Here is a 19,620-nt window from a genome sequence, read left to right as displayed (position 1 = left end):
AATTTTAAATGAAAACCTTTTTGGAGAAAAAAACCAGGGGAAGAAATTCACTAAAGTTGAAAAACAAATTATATGACTTTTTTTATTTGAAATGTATACCACTTGTTTAAAACATCTCAAATTACTCGACAGAATTAACGAAAATTTTGAATTTAGAAACAAACGTTTTAAAAAGTGAAGGGTTAGGAATAATTAAATTATTGTATAAGGACTAAATTTATAAAAATCACATAATACAAGGATGTTTTTATAAAATTTGAGGAATAAATTGATTGGGAGGAGAAAAAGGTTGCCTTAAATGTCGGCAAGCTATCACGTGGGTGTTGCTACTGTTACTGTATTTTGTAGATGGGCATTTTGTTAGAGTCGCGGCGGAGGAGCGTGAAAAAACCGACCGATCATATTAAAGAGACAGATAATGGAGAAAGCGAGTGAGTTGTTCCGGAAAGTTGGATCGGGATTGGTGATGTGGCGGCGTTGGATATGACGTAAGCTAAGCGGATTGAATTTAGGGGTACAAACAGTATAATACTAAAAAGGGTTAATTCTTTAGATAGTCTCAATTTACGGGTAAATTTTAAATTGGTCCTTAAAATTCAAACGTTTCAATTAAATTCTCAAATTAAAGTATCGTTTCGTTCAGGTTCTTGTTTTCAGTCTAACCGTAAAATTTGATGTTAAAACTGACATTTAATATCAAAGTTGATAGATAAATTACCAAAATTACCTAATTGGAATGATGTTTTAATTTAAGGATTCAATTGAAGTGTTTCCAAATTTAAGACATAATTTTAGGGTGTTTAACGCAATTAACCCTACTAAAAATAGTGCAGGTTTAGGAATTGGGCCATCAACAAAGTTGTATAAAGGGTTGACACGTGCATTCTAAGTAATCGTCCATTTATCTTATCTCCTTTTGCTTGCATATTGAATATCTGAGGAGAATAGAAGATATACGAAGAAACTGAAGAGGGACTTACTAGAATTCGAATATTCAATTTTGGTCCCAAATTTTAATTTAATTAATTAAAAATTAAATTTGATTCAATTATATTTGATTTGCAAAATTTACAAATTTAAATCATAGCCAACCTCGAGTGTTGCACAAATAAAATTTGTACAGAAGTTTACTTTCTCTATTTGATGTTGATTAGAATAAGGTGTTTTAATCTTACTGCATTACTTCTATTTGACTTTAAATAGAATAAGAATTTTAAGCCTATAAATAGACGTAATCGTCTTTCATATTATATTATTCGAATTCGACATAGTAAATTTTCTTTTCTTTTACTCGTGGTTTTTTTTTTCAAAAGCATTTCCATGTAAAATTCTATATGTTTTTTTCTCTCTTTTTTTACAATTCATTGTCATTATCGATGTTCAATTTTAACACAAATAATTCAAAATGATCGGGCTTAATTCAAAAAATCCAAATCTCAAACCCAAATAACGATTAGATGTTTATAATTTCTATAAAATTTGAATACACAAAAATGCTTTAAAATCTAAATTCATTTACCATCATTAATTAATTAATTTTTGTTTGGATTTCGAATCTAATAAATATCATGATTTAATAATTGAAGTTAGAAAATAAATATTCAAATATTAATATCCAAGATCTCTATGGATAATAATTAAAATATCCAAATATGAATGTTATTTGAATTATCGAAATGAGAAAAGTGTACCTAATAAATTAAGTAAAGGCTAAATCATAAACCCTAAACTCTAAATCGTTCAATTTAGTTCTTATTTTTTTTAGTTAAATTCGACCCAATCTTTTAAATCGTTCAATTTAGTTCTTATCTATTGACATGACAGATATGATAAATACTGTCATGCAAACACGAAGTACATGTGAATTGTTATGTTAGTTGTCATGCCAACATTGATAAAAAATTAATATTTTAATAAACATTTTCGTTAAAAAAATAATCCGACTCTTAAATATTTTAATTTTAAAAATTACTACTTTCATTAATAAAAAAACTACATAATTAAACTCATGTATCACAATCAATACATTGCATTATTGTATGAATATTATATATTATAATATCTGGCAACTTTACATATAGATGGACTTTGCAATTTGTGATGCCTACCTACTTTTTTTTCTCCCAACTTTTGTTCTTTTTCCTTTTTTTGTTAGCAGGAGAATTTTTTTTTTCAAAGGCAAAAAGGATGGGCTTACATTAAATTTCAAAGGTCAAAATGTTTAATAAGTCCTTATAATTTTTACAAAATTAGAATTTAGTCCTTATACTTTCATTTAAGGAAATTTAGTCGCTCTACTTTTCAAATTTCAAAATTCAGGTCAAAATTTGCTAACACAGCCAACTTTTTTATCGTGTAATATCATGTTAGCTTGTTATTTCCATATATTACTCACTAAAAATCCAGTTAATTGACAAACAATTGTTAGTTACATCAAGACTGAAATTCCAAAATTCAAAAAAATATAGAGATTTAGAATTATCTAATTAGAGAATATGAACTGAATCAATAATTATATGTATAGTACAGGACTAGTAATTCAATTTAACCAAATAGATTCAATGCTACTGTTTAAGTCAGGACTAAAATTTCAAATTTTAGAAAATAAATGAACTAAAATTGACCAATTTGAAAACTATATAGACTAAATAGAATTATTTTTTTCAAAAAAAAACATGTTTTTTTAATTTTATTTTATTTTATTTTATTTAAGACTATATTATCCACTTGAAAGACTTGGCTTCTTCTTTGAAACAAAACAACTTAAAATTTGACCCAAAAAAATGAGCTAAACATAAAATTAATTCAAATTTAATCTAAAGAATTTAAGTAGGTGAATTGGGTGCTACAATTTATAATTTATATATACATATGGTGCACATATAATAATTTATTAATGTCGATTGAGTTTTAGTTTAATTGGCATGAGTATTGTTAGCAATGTAGGAGAATGTAGGTTCAAATGCGCTGAAACGCAATATCTTCTTATTTATGGAGTAGGGAGGAGCTATAAGTAGTTTTAGACATTTTGTTAAAAAGAACATATATGATCAGAATCTATAATGAGATTATTTAAAAAAAATTATTAAGGTTTAATTCAACAAGCCTATCATGTTTTTTTTCAAAGAGACTCTAAATCTGTTTATGATATTTTGAAATTAAAAAAAAATACACTCACTTAGAAGTAATGTAACTAAAAAAATTGACGTCGTAATACACCTAAATTTAACAAAATAATTTTACCATTATTAATAATTGGACTTGAATTTTAAAATGTAAAAAATAAGGGACTAAATTCTAAATTTATAAAGAATAGGAGAACTGTTCCTTTGTTTTAGCTCAATTATGGAGTAGCAGTTCTTAGTGGGGAAGATAATGGTCAAATATATAATGCCAAAAAAAAATCATTTTGTGGTGTAAAGTGTAAACAACAATAATTATATATTTTTTTGCTTTGTTGTCTCTCATCATCACCAATTTAACCCTAAAATATTTATTGGGAAAAACTTAACACAGAATAAAAGGAACTTGATGAAAGAAACTGTACATAGCCTATTAAAATTTAAAGTATTCACAGCCTATTCATTGATTAACCCCTTTAATGACTATGGCTAAGCTACCTTCCCGACATGAGGTCCATTAGAGCTTTATTTTCGTATAACGAGCCAACATCCCAATCATCGGTTGAAGACGACAGTGTCATAAGTGCGACGACAATAGTTCTCATGCTCGGTCTCAGCTGAGGATTTTCTTGCGTACAAGCCTTGGCGAGACGTGCCATCTGCAACCGTAAAAACAGCTTGTTAGCATAGTCTGTACTGTTATTGGTTATGGTTCGGAATTAGAATTCACCTTGAAGACGGCATCAAAAGAGTAGCTATCGCCGAGTCTGGGGTCAACTAGTTTTTGCAGATCTTGTCTTGGATCGGGTTGGTTTAGAACATCTTCGAACTGCGGATATCAAACCAGTTTTCGTTGAAATGACGAGTAGTGACTAAATAGGGATAAGATGAAGTCGATAAAATACCAATGCGATGAGTCCCATTGATTCAGTTACTTCTTCGTTCGTCTTGACGACAGCTTCCCTGGCGGATATCAGTTCGTAGAGAACAACTCCAAAAGCATATACATCGACCTTAGGGGAAACCTCACCATATTGAGCATATCTTCATACAATGCCACATTTGAGGCAAATTAGTTACTTGTTCAACAAGCAAGAAAGCCGAAAAATTATATATGCATATTCTTACTCTGGTGGCATGTATCCGAAAGTACCAACGAGACGTGTTTGCAACGAAGTGTTTCCGTATTCAGTTAGTTTCGTCAACCCAAAATCAGCCACCTGTTCATACACCCGTTAACTTCGGTTTATACTAGTTCTTGGTATGTTAAATAGAAGATATTCGACAACCTTAGCTCGAAAGTTCTTGTCGATTAAAATATTTGCCGATTTTATATCACGATGAATGTAGAGAGGGACAGTATGTTCATGGATGTATTCGAGTCCTCTGGCCGAGTCTAAACCGATTTGCACCCTTGCTAACCATGGCAACGGATCTCTATCTGCAAAAATGAAAGCCATGTTATATCTCACCGAGCATAGATCACTCGTAAAAATAGTACTTGTTTCTCACCTCGCCAGCGTAAATGTTGGCTTAAATTACCGTTCTCGATGAACTCGTAGACTAAGAATAAGGAACCTTCGACACAATATCCTATTAAACGAACCTGCACGAAATTTTAATATACCGTCACGTAAAAGCTAACGATTGAGATTGATTCGAGATCGGTTGAAATTATCGTTACCAGGTTCAAATGATGAACATGTGTTAAAACCTTTAGTTCAGCAAGGAATTCCCTTGATGCTTGCATATCCATTTTCTTGATTGCAGCTTTCTGCATATAATAGGACCGAAAAAAACGGATTCATTTCGAGTTTGGGGTACACTTCATTAGCTTGTTTAAACATCGAGCAAGAGCTTAGGACAGGGTACCTCGCCTCGTAATTCAGCGAGGTAAACGGAACCGAAGCCTCCTTGTCCGATCTTATTAGCACTGTTGAAGTTATCGGTTGCTTTGGCAAGCTCTTCGCATGAGAACTCAACGGATTTGTCCACTGTGATACCGGTGAGGCCCGGAGAAGTGACGAGAGCGGTCGTTTCTGAATTATTCTTCAGGGTACCTCCGGAACCTAAATACACAATACCATTGCATACATAGAATTTAACCTCAATAGTTACAATTTACATTACAATAACCATCACAAGACAGAAAAATTCACCGTGTCCGAGTTGAATGTAGTGGTCCGGTGATGCTTCTGGGTGTAACGAAGCTTTGACGACTTTCTTTCTTCTGTAAATGCCTGCATGTACGAAAAATCCTAACAGCAAAGCGCCACCGGCAATAGATATGCCGGCGATAACTTTACTCGAGATCCCTGGTTCAAATCCCACAACATCAAGTACCATTTGAGCATTGAAGCTATATATGAGTATATATGTAATGATTGATCCTACCAGTTGTGCTGCAATGAAGAAAAAAGAAAAAGAACAATTGATAGAATCATTAGTTAAACTGAACAAAAAAGGCATTTAACAATTTAGTCCAAGGATGTAAGAAAAAATGGTTAATATCTATTACCTGATCTTTAATGGTGGGAAAATTCCAGTTTGGTCTGCATAGGAGAAAAGTTATTTTTTTTTTAAAAAACCCAAATAATATTGTCATTAAAAATAATTAAAATTATATATAATTATTCTATTGTGACTAAAAAAATTAAAAATTAAAATATTGTAGCATATCCGATTGAGTTGGAGTTAAGTATAGTTTTGATTTTTCAAGTTAGATTCTAGGCAAATAAATTAATATTTAACTTTGGGTTGAGGTCATGTTATGTTGGGGTGGATCAAACTGGGGTCTAGACAGGCAAACAACCATCCAGCCTCACCTTGCCTGGTTGCTATCTTTATTCCAAAATACTGTTTTCTCTATTCACCATGGGCGGAGGCACAAAGATTTTACTTTATATTTTTTGAAATATATATAATTAATGAATTGACTCCACAAAAATTTAAAAGACGAGAGTTGAGGTTAACTTAACTGACAGATGGTTGAAACTAAGATCTAGTGGTTTTGTTGAAATAGATTCAGGGAATACTGCTGCAGGAGGTATCTTGAGGGGCAACCATGGAAATTGGATCATTGGTTTTTATAGACAGTTAGGGAAATGCTCAATATTGGATGTTGAATTATGGAGCATATTGAATGGCCTATTACTGACGTAGAAAAACTAAGGAAATGAAGTGTTTATACAAATAGATAATTTGGAGACTATTAAAGCTATCTAAATTTCGGATTCAACACCCTCGAAATCAATGATAATCAGGCGCATTCACCATCTCCTGAAAAATATCAAAAAATGGACACTCAAATACATTCCTAAAAAAGAAAACGTAGAAACCGATCGAATGGTTAAAATAGCCTTTAATAGGAAAGAAAAATTATATGAGTTCATAGCTAATTGCTTTGATATAAATTATTTGTAATTTCTTTTCTTTCAAAAAAAAAAAGATAAAAGTTATTGATGAAATTTTCTGGAAAAAATTATTTTACATGAAAATAATTCAATCTCTTCACCATTGAAATCCACTAATATCTATAAAATTAAGATACTGATTAAGAATTTTATATATTTATTGATTGAATAATTTTGAGATACTGATTTTGTATGAGATCCCTAACATCTTGATTGAGTTTAAGAATGATTGTGTTTACAATCTTTAAAGAAATTAGGAATGGTTGTGTTTATAATCTTGAATTTTTTTGAATATTTGATTAGAAATTCAGTATTTTTATTTAGAAATTGTTGTTGCTAATATGATTATTGTGAACATTGGGTCTAAAAAATTATATATTGCATTCTCATGACACCAAAAATTATTTAAGTGTTGGTTTTTTTTTTTGAAAGAAAATTACAAGTTGTATGATAGTTTCATGAAAACTTTGGTGTTTAAAACTTAAATTTATTTGTCTCAAGTGTTTAATATGAATAAAAAATATTTTAAAAGTGAAAAAAAATGTCAAAAGAGTTAAAGTTTAGACTATAAAACTTTACAATCCATCTAGATTTGAGATAATATAAGAAGGAAATATTTATAAAAAGCATATTATGAACCTCGCAAGTTTCTCTCAAAAAATTGTGAGCAACTTCATATTATAAACACTATGTAATAATCTTACATCTATCTGCATTATACATTAATTTAAATATTCTTTAATTTAAAAAAGTAAATCCTACCATCCAAATTTCCTAACTCCACCTATAGTTGGGTAGTATATGTGTTTTCCAGTCAACTTTCAAATGGAACACTCATACAGGCATTATCTGCCAACAAGTGCCTACACTCCACCGAAGGTAGAAGGAGAAAGTGTCAAAACTTTGATTAATCTCATACCGTGTTGACTGGAATATAAGAAAAAGGCGAGCACTGAATGGATTTGGGCCTCTTTTTAACATCTACCCTGTCCTGTATATTACTGCAATTGTCGTCACATGGTTTTGTCCCACCCTTTGACATAAAATGTCCCCATTCTAATTTTCATCTTTCTGTATTATACTTGTATAATCCATCAACTTTAATTAAATATGATTTAATCTTTTCATTATAATTAATGTTGATGTTATATCTTACTCTAAATCAGTGACACTGTTGGAATTTAGAAACACTGTTGAAAAATTAAGTAGTCAAGAATTTAAAAGAAAAATAATTTGTTGATGGATTCTTAGGTCAATTGGCATAAGTATTGTTCTCAGTATAGGATGTTGTAAATTCGAGTGTGCTTAATCGCATTATTCTCCCATTCTAGTTGTTAGAGAGAGGGTTACAAATAATTTTAAGTATTGTGTCAAAAAGTACAAATATGATCACAATCTATAATAAAATTATTCAAATAATCATAATCCAAATTATGAGGCTGAGTAGGTGTTAGAGTTATGTGACTCAAATTCTAAGAGATTGCTTGTAAGTCAAGTTAAACAAAATATATTTTCTTTCTAGAAGATTTAGTATTTATTAGTTTAATATATTTAGTATTTATTAGCATAGTTTATTTGACTTACTAATTTAGTTTATAAATAGGTTATTTTACAATCTTAGAAAATACACCTATTAGAGATTAGAACTCATAACATATTTAGAGAATTTTGTGTTTACGTTTTGAGGATTCTTTGTTTTCGGGGTTTAGTTTTTATCTCCATCTTTTGTATTCTTCGTTCTTTTGCCATTATAGTAAAATTATCTTTACCCATGATTTTTTATCTTCTTTGGCTGGATTTTTCTACTTTAAATTTGTGTGTTCAATTTCTTAATTTATTTCGCTATTTTTTTTACTTATTACTTAATCGGGACGAGGTATTTCAAAATTTTGAAAAAAAAAATCACATGAACCACCTGTTGGAATTTTTTAACAGTAATTTGAATTGGTCCCATGACACACCTTGACTTCTTCTTCTTTTTGGTCTTTCCATGTTTGAAAAAAAATTAAGCGTGTAAACTTTAACGTTGATTATGTGTAAATTTATTTTTTTATTTACCGTTTGAGTCTTAGTTCGATTGATATCGGTATTATTGTCAGTGCAGAAAGATGTGGGTTTAAGTGCGTTGAAGCATATTATCTTCTCATTTAAAGATTGGGGAAGGGCTATGGGTAATTCTAAACATTGTATCAAAAAGAGTAAGAATTTATAATAAAATTAATGTTAAAAAAATTTTATTTCCTATTTAAGCATCTAATGATAATTAAACTATTAATTATGTATTATTTTATCTAAAATATGATACCACGAACACATTTTTATTAAAGGTAGTATACTTTTTACGGAAAATAAGACAATTGATGTGGTAAAAGTACTATGAAAGTTCTTATACTAAGAGTTAGATTGCATTTTGTCTCTATATTAAAAAAAAAAGTAAATTAGTCTCTATATGTTAGACAAAAAGAGTAAATTAATCTTTTTTGTTAAAAATTTCATCCATTTGTACTATTAAAATTTAGTGTGGTTGACGAAATGTGTACCTCATACTGATGTACAGTGATCGGTTTTTAACAATAAAAATGGAAGAAATTTTAACAAAGAATTAATTTACTCTTTGATCTAACATACATAAACTAATTGACCCATTTTTATAGTAAATGTGGTAAAATACAATCTAATTTCTAATACGGAGGCTTCTATGATTCTTTTACGGACAAAATTGATAGTTTAAACGATACTTTTGCTTTAATACTTAAATGAAAAGACAGTATAATTTAGGCGCCAGTTTTGTAATTAAGTATCATTCAACCGTAATAACGTCAGTTTAAAAAGTAGTACTAATCACTAACCTTTTGCCGGCACAAACAGGAGTCCAGTCCCAGCACTAAAATTAACCGCCGGATTATACCTCCGTATCAGCTCCGCCGCCACGTTCACCTCCGCCGCAATGACCTCCAAATCCTCACCGGGTCGAATAGGGTACGTCGCGAACAACCCATAATCTCTCGAAACCCGTCGATCACCGCACGAACAATTCACCGTAACATTAATAACTTCACCGTCAGGTATCCTGGTCGGATCATAAATATTAACCCTCCGTACCCAATCCTCCGTCGTCAAATTCACATAAGCGTTGCTAGCAATCTTATCATACGTATCCCCAAACTGCGTCAAATAACCAAAAGTATGACCCCAAAAATCCCCGTTCAAACAGTCGCACGAAAACGGAACGTGGATCCGGGTCCCGGTATCGATTTGATCCGGATTCGAAACGGTGGGATTGTACGGAAGGATATCGGAGATTGGTTTGTTGAAGAGGGTACTGATGTAAGTGAGGTTGGATCCTTCCCATACGTAATACGAAGCGAAAGCGAGGCTGCATCCGGTTTTGCAGTTGGCTTGGACATGGATGAATAAATAAAGAAGGGTATGAAAAAAGAGTGGGAAGATCGGTGGAGGCGGCGGCGGTGGCGATTTCATTGGTGAGAATGTGATCATTTGTTGGGGGGGGGGGGAAATGCCAAAAACAGGGTAATGTAAATTTGTTGGTAATGGTGTTTGGTATCTTTAAATTTGGAGGTCGGACAAAGGAATTAAGTATGGGAAGGTTTGTCCTTGTGCTTTCACTTGTGATTCCTTTGAATTATTGACGCAAAATGTTTTTTTCTTACTATGACATCAACATCATAAATGAGGGCTTTTCGGAGATAATCTCTCACAAGAATTTCTAATTAGACAAAATTATTATGCTAAACTTTAATTATCACATTTCATTTAATGTAACTTAGACGAAATTCACTTATTAATTACCACGTCAGGTTTCAACTATCATATCCCATCCAAGATAACAAAAGACACATCGTAATACCACTCTACTTAGACTTATAAACTCATACCACTTAATCACTTACTAATAATAACTCAACACATAACATCTCGAGACAATAAAATTTTCATATACATATATATAGTCGACAACCTGAGGGAGAGGGGACACAACCACTTCCTTCTCTCTCTCATTGACTCCAATCTCCCTCTTTCTCAGTCATAAAAGTGATTTTAGGTCTTATACTAAACAAAGTAAATTGCCCATTATTGCCTTTAACAATTTGAGTCATAGATTTGGATGATTTAAATTATTTTATATGAAACTTAAGTTGGGATTAATCATATACAAATTTGAGGTTTAAATTAAAATGAATAGATATTTCTTTTTTCTATAATTTGAGTCAAGATTGAGAATGGGTCACCTAAGTTGCAAGTATATTGGTTTTCTAATTTTACAATCAAGGCCCATCACTATCCTTTAATATTATTTATTATTTTAAATTTTAAATTTGATTTTTTATATTAATTTAATACAATATTATTTCTCTACTTTTATAATATTATTAAACAATAATAATTTTAGTTGCTGCCATTAAAATGATTATGTAATTTTTTTTTCATTTAGTCGCACAATCATAATCACCTGAAAATTTAATTAATTATGTACAATTAATAATAAATTATAAATTGAATCCCAATTTGTAGCCTATTGATGGACGTTCACATTCAATGTTATTCTTATTTTTACTTTTTTTTTATAATAAATAAGATAAGTACGGAAATTAAAGCTTTTATGAATACGAGTATCCAAATACATTGAAATTCATTGTCCATGACTAAAAAAAACCATTTCAACCTCAAAAACATAAAAAAACTAGAGCAAACATATGATAGCGGAAACTCATTCTCCATATAATGGAATGACTAGAATCGAAAGCTTTTTCCATCTTTATGATTTTCCATTTTTAATTCATGGTTTATACTCATTAAACCATTCATTTTAATCCCCGCTTTATTCTATATAGAAATTATTTAGATAAACTCAATCTATTAAATAAATAGATATTATAAAAAGAAATTAGATTATATTAAAAATACAAGGTATAAATTATATATTGAATCTTAAGTTGTGATTTATTGATCGAATGTCCATCTTTCTTAGAATAAGATTGGGTTTGAATCGCAGTTGTATCAAAAAATTATTTATTAATCAAAGGCTTAAGCTTGGTTCTTTTTTTGTTATAACTACAAGTATAACTACAAGTATCCTCATCTGTTTTACATTCTGAGCCTAATTATGTTCGGATTAGATGATATTCAATTAAAACTCTCCTAATAATAATTACTAATATTCGAATTTGGGCTTGAAAAAGCTAGCAGTGTTAAAAAATCGAACATATTGATGATATTATAAAGGGTACACAACACCTAAGATCACTAAAATATTTTAAAGTTTTTATTTAAGTCACTAGGTTAAGTTTTTTTTTTTAATTTGGATAGTGAGCTCCAAGCAACAATTCAATAAGCAATACGGTGGATCAGTACCCATTGATAAGTATAAGAACACACCTTAGATCCAAATCGATCTAACGATTAGTGTTAGAGATCAAAGAAGAAAACTATTTGTATTTTGGTTCGCGGATAAAAATTAAACTATAGAAAAAAAAAGGTGAAGAAGAGGTTTTGATTGGTGCAAGCGGTGTGAATAGAAAAAGGTATACATTAGGAATTTTAACAGTTTGATGACTTAAATGAAAACTTTCGAATAATTTAATGATCATTTTGTAACTTTGTGAAGTTGAGTAGCCAAAACGTAAAGTTACTAATAGTTTAGTAACCTTGGATGTAGTTTACCCTATTATAAAAATAGGAAACCACATTATGCCAAATTCTAAAGGGGTTAAATCCAAATTTTCAGTACAAACGAAGGGCTAAAACTAGAAATAAATCCTTGGAAATTCCACCTGTAAGGGTGGTCCACACTGGTCTATAACAAGTGTACATTCCACATGTTGGCGAGTAGATATTTTTTGCAGTGAAGTGCAGATATTTCAGTCCATAACAGAGCTTTGAGGCTTACAACTTTATCCAAAATCAAAGAAGCCCTCTCTAATCAAAATCATTCATTTCTTGATACAAACATCAATGGAGAGCCTTGCCGTGAACATTGTTCCATTCCCTCACCCTTCTTTTCTCAATTCTAAATTACCAATAAATAGAGAAAAGGGTTTTTTCCATTGTTGGCCATGCAAACAAAGAAGCAGCAGCTCCAGCCCCCACAATCCCACACGTTTAAACTGTCACAAAATGTTTGTCCCTGGTATGTAATTATACCCCTTCCTCTTTCATCATTCATGGCTTGCTTTCATTGAATCAAAACGCAATGAAAGAGAAAAGTGTTTTTTTTTTAAATGCAGGGTTTGGAGAAGCATCACCAGAGGCCAAAGCAGCTAAAAACCTCCATAATTTCTTTAATTATATAGCTGTTAAGATTGTCAGTGCTCAGCTTGAGGTACCCTCTTCTGGTTCAGATTTCTCTTCATTAATCATGGTTCGATTTCATGATACTGTTAAAACTTTGTTGTTAAACAATTTAGTGATTTTTAATGTGTTTAATTTGATGGGAGGCAGAGCTATAACCGAGGAGTTGATGGAATTTTTGGATACTCACTCGTTGAATGATGGGGATGAGTTTTGCCTAGTTTGATGAGGGAATCTTCTAGGCATAAAGCTCTAGGTATGTACCTTAAATTAATTAATGCTCAATCTCTTTTGGGTTAAATTTCGATTTCGATCCCTCTATTATACTCAAATTAGAGACTCGGTACATATAATTTGATTTGACGTAAGTTATCTTCTACTTCTATAACATTATTAGTTATTCTAAATAATCAACACCATCAACTATACTGATTAAAATGCCACCAGCACAAGAATCCATGCCTGCATGATGAAGTAAAATGGCATGTCTTTTAAGAAAAAAATCGATATTAATATTTTAAGTAAAATAGTTAAAGCGTAAGTTATTTGGATTATGTAATGATATTATAAAAGTAAAAGACTGAATTAGATTATATCAAATTAAAGTATAGTGATTAAATAATAAATATAACATTTGAGCATAATAGAGGGATCAAAACCATAATTTCAATTCAATATTTAATAAATTTCATTGGAATCCCCATTTGGCACCACATCCGCACCACGACAGCCCTACGCATCCTAGAGGTCAGAAGATTAGATATTTTCTGCAAAATATTTTTTTCTTCTACATTTTTCTGCTAAAAATTGATCGACTAAAGCTTGTTTTATATAATTTATATATACATATATATAGGTTCGATCTGCATATTGCAAACGTGACTTCGAATGGGACAACTTGAAGCGCTTAGCTTTCAAGGTCAGAGAAACCATTTCCCTTAGCTAATCCTCATGGTATAAGCCTTAGATGTTATTCTAATGGATTCTTATTCATAAAAGTTGTGTATTTTTCTTGGTCTGTTGTGCAGATGGTAGATGAATCCAACACAAAACTCATGAGGGAATATGTTTTAGAAACCAGTCCTGCCACTGAAAATGAAACCGGCAAGTGATCCGACGCTCGACTTCAGCTCGCCGATAAGATATCAGATAGGTCATATAAAGGACGGGATTATTCCGGGGTACCCAGTACTGGTGTATCAAAATCTATAGTACATACAGTGTATAAAAAAGAATATATAGAAGCATTATATTGAAAGTTAAGAACAATCTCTAAGAATGTTTTTCATGGAACAAGATATTGCATTGTTAAGGCAAATACACAGGCAGCAACATCAAAGTATCTTTGAATATTGAGAAATCAAAAGTATATAACAAGTTTGTAAGTCGTAAATCGTACTTGAATTATCTTCCGTTGATCATAATAAGCTATCCTTGGATTCGTTTTCCAATACCGGCTGAAACCATAGCAATTGCAAAATCAAGTATGGCAAAGGAAACACATCAAACCAATAAAGCAATCTTTAACAAATCAAGGATTATCCATGCATGGTATAAGTACCATGGAAGCCGCTCTATTAGGAAACAAATTGCATTTTACCTCTTCTACTAAAAAAATGGACAAAATAATCCTTGTACGCTATATAAAAGAGTAAATCGGTTCTTCTATTAAAAACCAATCGTTGTACATTAGTATAAGGTATACATGGCACATCATGTGTAACTATTTGGTTATTCCACTAGTTATACCAGTTTTTAACTGTAGAAATGGGTAGAAAATTTTACAGAAAGGATCACTTTGCTTTTAATCTAACGTATAGGGACTAATTTGTTCATTTTTTGAGTAAATGGGGCAAAATGTAATTTAACTCCTAATACAGGAGCCTCCAAGGTACTTTTATCTTCCATGCATAGCAAAAGTTCATATTGTTGAATGCACTACTTAAAGCACCTGAATGTAACGTTTCACATCATAGGAAGAGTGGATATGTCCTTTGCTGAAATATAACTGAGCATATTCCTCAATATTCTCGGGCCTGAAAGTCATCATTTAATTAATTATTCTCGTTTTAAATAAATTATAGGGGTTTGTTATTTAGTTGTGACAGAAAAAATTACCTGTAGACATAGTTCACCATGATACCAGCACTTTGATTTAAGCCTTTTTCCGATTGGTCAGCCATCCAGTTTATTCTTTGAACCATCTGTTCCATATTAGAACTGATTAAAACAAGAGTGGAAATCGGTACTTAAAACGAGAGTACATGAACGTGCAAGCAAGAGAGAGAGAGATAAAGAGAGAGAAGAGCATGCATCTTTGAAAAACATTTTCTCTTGGTTACCCTTTTCAATCCTTTAGTGCAGCACTTATTTGATAAATTAACATAGACTCTTTTAACCATTTCTGAAGATATAGAGGGGAATCTTGAAACTAATCAATATGTTTTGCAAAAAGGACTTTGTTGATAGATGATTGCAATCTCGTTACGTACCGCTCCGTTCTGCAAATGGAAGTTTGCAACAGAATCTAGAGCTTTTCCTCTCTTTTTCTCTTGCAGAAGGTACCTAAATTCGAGGAATTAGAGTCAAACTGATTTTATCCAAAGAAACATAAACTCCATATGTTACGTACAGAACCAAATAATCTGACTCTATACAGTTCAATGAGTTTCTATTCTTCTGTCCCTCGTAGCACAAGAATGAAAGAAATTAAAGATAAAGCTACTTGGTTGATAATAATGGACACAAATTTCAATGGAGAGAATATACCTGGCACATAGTCGCATTAGAGGCGGTTTTAATGCTGAAAGCAGTTTATCTGAATTAGTCCACTCATGAGTTGTCGGCGTTAGCAAGTTCAACATTATTTCCATGCCACTTTTTCCAGAAGCAAGATCCCTGTAACAGATAACGCAACATGCAGAATCTGTAAATCACATTTCAAGAGCACAATAAGGGTTAGGAAATACAGAATAATGATTCATCAAACAGAATTGAGCATCCATATTCCAATGTGCTTCGTTGTCACTCAGTCGACTTTAAGAATCACAATGGTCTCAAATTGAGAAATTAATATTATGAATCAGCTTCTACTAAAAACCGTATTCCAGATGGCATGAAAAATGTTCTAGAAACCATTCAACTTCAGAAAAGCCAAAAGTCCAATTGAGCTCACGTACACAAACACACAAAATGGAGCTTACCCCGATGAGTCTATTAGTGCTCTTTCTTCTTCTGGTTCAAGTATATTCTCATAAAAAGTTAATCCGGATCTATCAGCAGGTGAGAGTGATATGTCCTCGGCTTTGGCAAGTTTCGATTGAGATGCCAACTTGGAAAGAAGCCATTGCATGAATCCCGGGATAGGGCTAAGCGTAGCAAACACCTTCGTGGTAAGTGGAAAAGAAGTGTCAGTAAGCATCATCTCAAGAAAAACTTAAGTTGTGCAAACCCAGTGCACAGATCTCAAGGAATGTGTAAGAAAACCAGTCGAGGGAATGTCCTGTACAATGTCAAGTATATAATTGAAAATCTATAGAAATATCTTTTATTGGTCCCACTGCAAGACAACGAACAAGGACCGAGTACTAGCTCATAGTGCAAATTGCGAACAGTAAGAGGATTCTAACTGAACATGCAACACTAATCTTGCAGCTTTGTTTGATTAAGAAATCTGATCAAAGAAAAGTACTTACAGAGATATGTGGCATATCTATTTTCACCAACGTTATAACACGTTTGATAAGAAACTTTCCTAGGTTGATTCCGGCCAAGCCAGGCTGGGAAAGATAAGAAAGGCAATCAGGTTCAGGGAAACGAAGTTTACTACAAAAAGTCCATTTGCATAAACCATATAACTAGCTGCTATGATATCTTTCTTTATGTTCCATATAGTTAATATCTTTTACAAATAAAAAAGAGGGGAGAAAATCATTATACCTGAGTTGATGATATCGAGTAAAATAATGCACAAGTTGCCTCACTTTCAGCAATTGGAGGATTATCCCACAAAACTTCCTATCATTCACAAGAATATTACAAACAAGAAGACAACAAAAAAAGTTTGGTAGTTGGTACAGTTAAAGGAAATTCACCTGTATTGTCTCTGCTATATTCTTCAAAAGTGCAACTTCAATAAAAATAAGAGGTTCACCTGAAATACGGAACACTTAGATAGAGAGAGAGAGAGACTGAATAGGACAGATGAAATTGCAGGTAGTATCATACTTAACAATTCCACTCCCCCCAAGGAGTAAAAGAAACTACTTACGAGGTATGGCTGAATGAAAATATCCGAAACAACGACGACCAACTCCCAGTCTTCTCTTAAGATCAATAAGATTACTGATTGGATGCACTGCCTGGACAATATTTGATTATTAGACAATAAAGGGCTGGATAACATCAAATCTAAAATATGAGCAAGCAAGAAGGAGAATAGAAACTAACCTCATAAAATACTATTTTCTCTAGCAAAGAAGCAGGATCATCCCATGTAATCTGATGGAGCTCTAAAGCAGCAGGACTAAGCCAAGTTGTAAGCTTCTCCTTCAGATAAGAATCCAATGCTCGCAATGAAGCAATATTTCCTTCTCTGAAAAAAATTTAGTTCATATTATACATTTGAATTAATTTTATTTCAATATTTTAACAATTTAATGTATAACTGAGTTCTAAATCTGCAACAAGCCATCAACAATAACTGTGAATAAAGAAATTTGTTAATAATCAAAGAATTCCAATGCCAAAAGCCATTTCTTGTTCGTTATTTTTTATGACTTCGCATAATAACTTAGAAGTGAAAAACAACACACGAGTATCTAACATTTTCTAACACGCTTTTCAACTGAATAAAATGGAAGTACTAGTATGATGATTAAATCAAAGATAAATAAGGTGAAATCTCATAAAACGGATTATAACCTTACGTGAGAATGGATAATATATCAGCCCGGATGATGGTCAAAAACTTCAGCCCTTCAGGGTGCGTGTTAAGTCTCTCAAATAGAGTTTCATACACTGGTTTAAGGGAATGTCTCAAATTTCTCTCTATGCGATAGAAAGTTGAAAGAAAGCCTTCATCTGCGACTCCTCCTGATTGAGCTTCACTCCCTGAAACAACAAAACTCTGCACCATTCAATCCCACTAAACACAAAAACAATAATCCAAAAAAGGTTAAACAGCAGCAACAGTAAGCTCATCACCAGGTGGCTGAAGTCCGAGATATTGTTTTATGAGCTCACGAACTTGTGCCCTGTTGAGATCATACTCTTTGGCAAGTGTGAGCAATAATTTCCTACGGTTCTCAAAAGAAAGGCTACAATAACCCTGCATTATACCACATTTCACAACATTATCAAGCACAACGTAAACACAAGAACTCAAATAATCAGTAATCACTTGTTACCGATAATTTACCTCCAAAAACTCATTAAGTACAGAATCACCAACTTCAGTTTTATTCATTGATATCACGGAGTGCATTGATTCTCGTACAACCTCAAATGATCTTGTTAACAAAAAAACAATTCCCATAGTTTAAAAATCAAGAATTGTATTCCAGTTTGTGAAAAACATCAATACCATAAATAATAAACCTTTGATGATTGAGCGTTTCTTTTCCATGTTCCATGGCATGATGCTCCCCGTTTTCACCGGATCGGTTTCCATGAGAATTTGACAGAATTTGATTCAACTCATTCTGCGGTTAATTGATAATTCAAGCTAAATTCATGATTAGTCACGCGATTCAACCAAGGAGTAGGTTAATTAATAGCATTTGATTTCTTAGTGAATTTGATACTATTTGATTAACTTCATTCCGTCGTAAAATGCATAATTCAAAACTAAATCAACGAAAATCATTAAATTCGTGATTAATCAAAAACAATTCAACTAAAAAGCACAATGAATCAAAAAATCCTAATTTTGACTTCACGCTGCAATAAATTTTGAATTCATGAGTAGTCAAACGGTTCAACCAATAGAGTAGGTTATTTAATATCATTTGATTACCTATAGAATTTTGATTAACCTCATTCCGTCGTAAAATTAAAAATTCAAAACTAAATCAATAAAATTCATTAATTTCGCTATTAATCAAAACCAATTCAACTAACAGAGCACAATGAATCAAACAATGAAAATCCTAATTTTGCAAAACAAAAAAAAAAACACTTACGGAAATGGGAGAAAGGGCGAAGTTGGTGAGATGATTAGGTCTCATTCTAGCTCGCATCAAAATGGCCAGTGCTTTCTTATTCATTTCTATTGAATATAAATATATATAAATAATCCGACAAAATCGCCAATGTTTGATGTTCAAACATTGTTTTCGTTGAACCGACGATGAGTCTTATCAACCAGAACAGGCACTGAGAAAGCGAAAAAGAAGGAAACAGAAAACGACAGCGTTTGTGGTATCGTAAGGACTAAACTAGTAATAAAGAAATCTATTTGGTCCTAGAAGGTAAAAGAAAGGAGGCGGTAAACCAAAAAAAAAAGTGAGATGAAATGGTCAAATTTTGACCAATTTAATTTAGTGTTCTAATTTTGAAATTCTAATTACCATTTAAATAATATGTATTATTACAAATATAATAATACGTTTACAGCATAATATTTTAGAAATAACAAATTTTAACTTAATAAAATTGGTAGTTAATGTTTTATCGGAACAAAAATTTCAAAAATAAAAAAGTGTAAGAATTAAAATGACCAAGACATAGGTTTACATATTCTTCATCAACCGCTTGTGAAGCTTTCGGCTAATATA

The 19,620-nt window shown here is 31.8% G+C and overlaps 2 protein-coding genes and 1 pseudogene across 3 annotated transcripts; 1 reads left to right on the top strand and 2 right to left on the bottom strand.

Annotated features, from left to right (window-relative positions):
- Positions 1–3,424: 3,424 nt before the first annotated feature.
- LOC107935365 (chitin elicitor receptor kinase 1) lies at positions 3,425–10,187 on the bottom strand. Its single transcript, XM_016867953.2, has 12 exons — positions 9,385–10,187; positions 5,641–5,674; positions 5,517–5,524; positions 5,282–5,437; positions 4,995–5,191; positions 4,807–4,896; positions 4,635–4,728; positions 4,412–4,563; positions 4,251–4,342; positions 4,028–4,166; positions 3,853–3,951; positions 3,425–3,781 (listed from the first exon to the last, which is right to left on the bottom strand). The coding sequence occupies exons 1-12, from the start codon at positions 10,031–10,033 to the stop codon at positions 3,617–3,619; spliced, it is 1,875 nt and encodes a 624-aa protein (XP_016723442.2). The 5' UTR covers positions 10,034–10,187; the 3' UTR covers positions 3,425–3,616.
- Positions 10,188–12,380: 2,193 nt separating this feature from the next.
- Positions 12,381–14,229, top strand: LOC107935410 (chaperonin-like RBCX protein 1, chloroplastic; annotated as a pseudogene).
- LOC107935409 (malonyl-CoA decarboxylase, mitochondrial) lies at positions 14,070–19,264 on the bottom strand. Of its 2 annotated transcripts, none has more exons than XM_016868014.2 (16): positions 19,027–19,264; positions 18,443–18,546; positions 18,264–18,354; positions 18,050–18,173; positions 17,773–17,956; positions 17,294–17,438; positions 17,115–17,205; positions 16,939–16,997; positions 16,784–16,861; positions 16,540–16,623; positions 16,048–16,229; positions 15,614–15,742; positions 15,337–15,409; positions 14,963–15,048; positions 14,796–14,880; positions 14,070–14,301 (listed from the first exon to the last, which is right to left on the bottom strand). In XM_016868014.2, exons 1-16 carry the CDS (start codon positions 19,108–19,110, stop codon positions 14,263–14,265), a joined length of 1,638 nt encoding a protein of 545 aa, XP_016723503.1. In that variant the 5' UTR covers positions 19,111–19,264; the 3' UTR covers positions 14,070–14,262. The 2 variants fall into 2 exon arrangements, with proteins under 2 accessions (XP_016723503.1, XP_040958579.1); XM_041102645.1 differs by having other exon boundaries at positions 18,443–18,569; positions 19,027–19,168.
- Positions 19,265–19,620: the final 356 nt, after the last annotated feature.

Source organism: Gossypium hirsutum, chromosome D10, assembly GCF_007990345.1.
Source record: "Gossypium hirsutum isolate 1008001.06 chromosome D10, Gossypium_hirsutum_v2.1, whole genome shotgun sequence".
Taxonomy (NCBI): Eukaryota; Viridiplantae; Streptophyta; class Magnoliopsida; order Malvales; family Malvaceae; genus Gossypium; species Gossypium hirsutum.
The sequence above is the reverse complement of the archived record's forward strand: the minus strand, read 5'-3'. Positions and strand labels throughout refer to the sequence as shown.

Coding starts and splice junctions, on each gene's coding strand:
- LOC107935365 (XM_016867953.2), bottom strand. CDS start 10,033: ATGATCACATTCTCACCAATGAAATCGCCACCGCCGCCGCCTCCACCG. Junction 5,675..9,384: donor CCTGTTTGTGCCGGCAAAAG/GTTAGTGATTAG, acceptor TCTCCTATGCAG/ACCAAACTGGAATTTTCCCA. Junction 3,952..4,027: donor CAATGGGACTCATCGCATTG/GTATTTTATCGA, acceptor TGATATCCGCAG/TTCGAAGATGTTCTAAACCA.
- LOC107935409 (XM_016868014.2), bottom strand. CDS start 19,110: ATGAATAAGAAAGCACTGGCCATTTTGATGCGAGCTAGAATGAGACCT. Junction 18,547..19,026: donor TCGCCCTTTCTCCCATTTCC/GTAAGTGTTTTT, acceptor AATTAACCGCAG/AATGAGTTGAATCAAATTCT. Junction 17,206..17,293: donor AGAAAATAGTATTTTATGAG/GTTAGTTTCTAT, acceptor AATATTGTCCAG/GCAGTGCATCCAATCAGTAA.